At 40.6% G+C, this 660-nt stretch overlaps 1 protein-coding gene across 1 annotated transcript; it reads left to right on the top strand.

The window, feature by feature from the left end:
- Nucleotides 1-202: 202 nt before the first annotated feature.
- On the top strand, nt 203-564 carry LOC107682310 (lithostathine-like; the record flags this gene model as incomplete). The annotated part of the gene is made up of 1 exon (XM_016478593.1): nt 203-564. A coding segment is annotated over one exon (362 nt), but the record flags the coding sequence as incomplete, so codon positions are not given.
- Nucleotides 565-660: the final 96 nt, after the last annotated feature.

Below are 660 nucleotides of genomic sequence, written 5' to 3' on the forward strand. Positions count from 1 at the left end.
TTTTCATTTAGTTTAACTTGATGTACTAAAACAACTAAAACTAAAAACAATAATAATAATAAAGTATATATAAATATATAAATGAAAAAAAAAACCTTCAAAATATTGATTAAAACTATATTAATATCTCAGCGATACTAAAATAGCACTGGCTCTTGTATTTCAAAGTTAGATGTTCTTGCTCATCTGTTCGTGTTTCCAGATAAGCTGGTTCTGATCCGAGAGAATAAGACGTGGACTGAAGCTCTGAGATGCTGCAGAAACATGGACATGGACCTGGTGTCGGTGGATTCGGAGCAGATGCAGCGATGGGTGAAGATCTTGTTGATGAAAGCGAGCGCCTCCTCCGCTCACGTGTGGCTGGGTCTGCGTCACTCCTGCACACTGGGACTCTGGTTCTGGGTCAACGGTCAGACCATGTGCTACGATCAGTGGGCTTCTGATTACGACATCGATCTGGACAAATGCGATGAGACGGTGAGATCCGGAGCCATTCGGACCCGTGATAATCACTGGATCAGCCTTCCTGAAACTGAAGAAAACAACTTCATCTGCATCGAGTGAGTGCTGGAGAGTCACTGAGTACATGTGATCCAGATTACACAATCAGATTACTAATATTCAGTACTAGTGATTAGATTATATCATATTTTAAAATGC

Source organism: Sinocyclocheilus anshuiensis, unplaced genomic scaffold, assembly GCF_001515605.1.
Source record: "Sinocyclocheilus anshuiensis isolate Anshui unplaced genomic scaffold, SAMN03320099.WGS_v1.1 C32051814, whole genome shotgun sequence".
NCBI lineage: Eukaryota > Metazoa > Chordata > Actinopteri > Cypriniformes > Cyprinidae > Sinocyclocheilus > Sinocyclocheilus anshuiensis.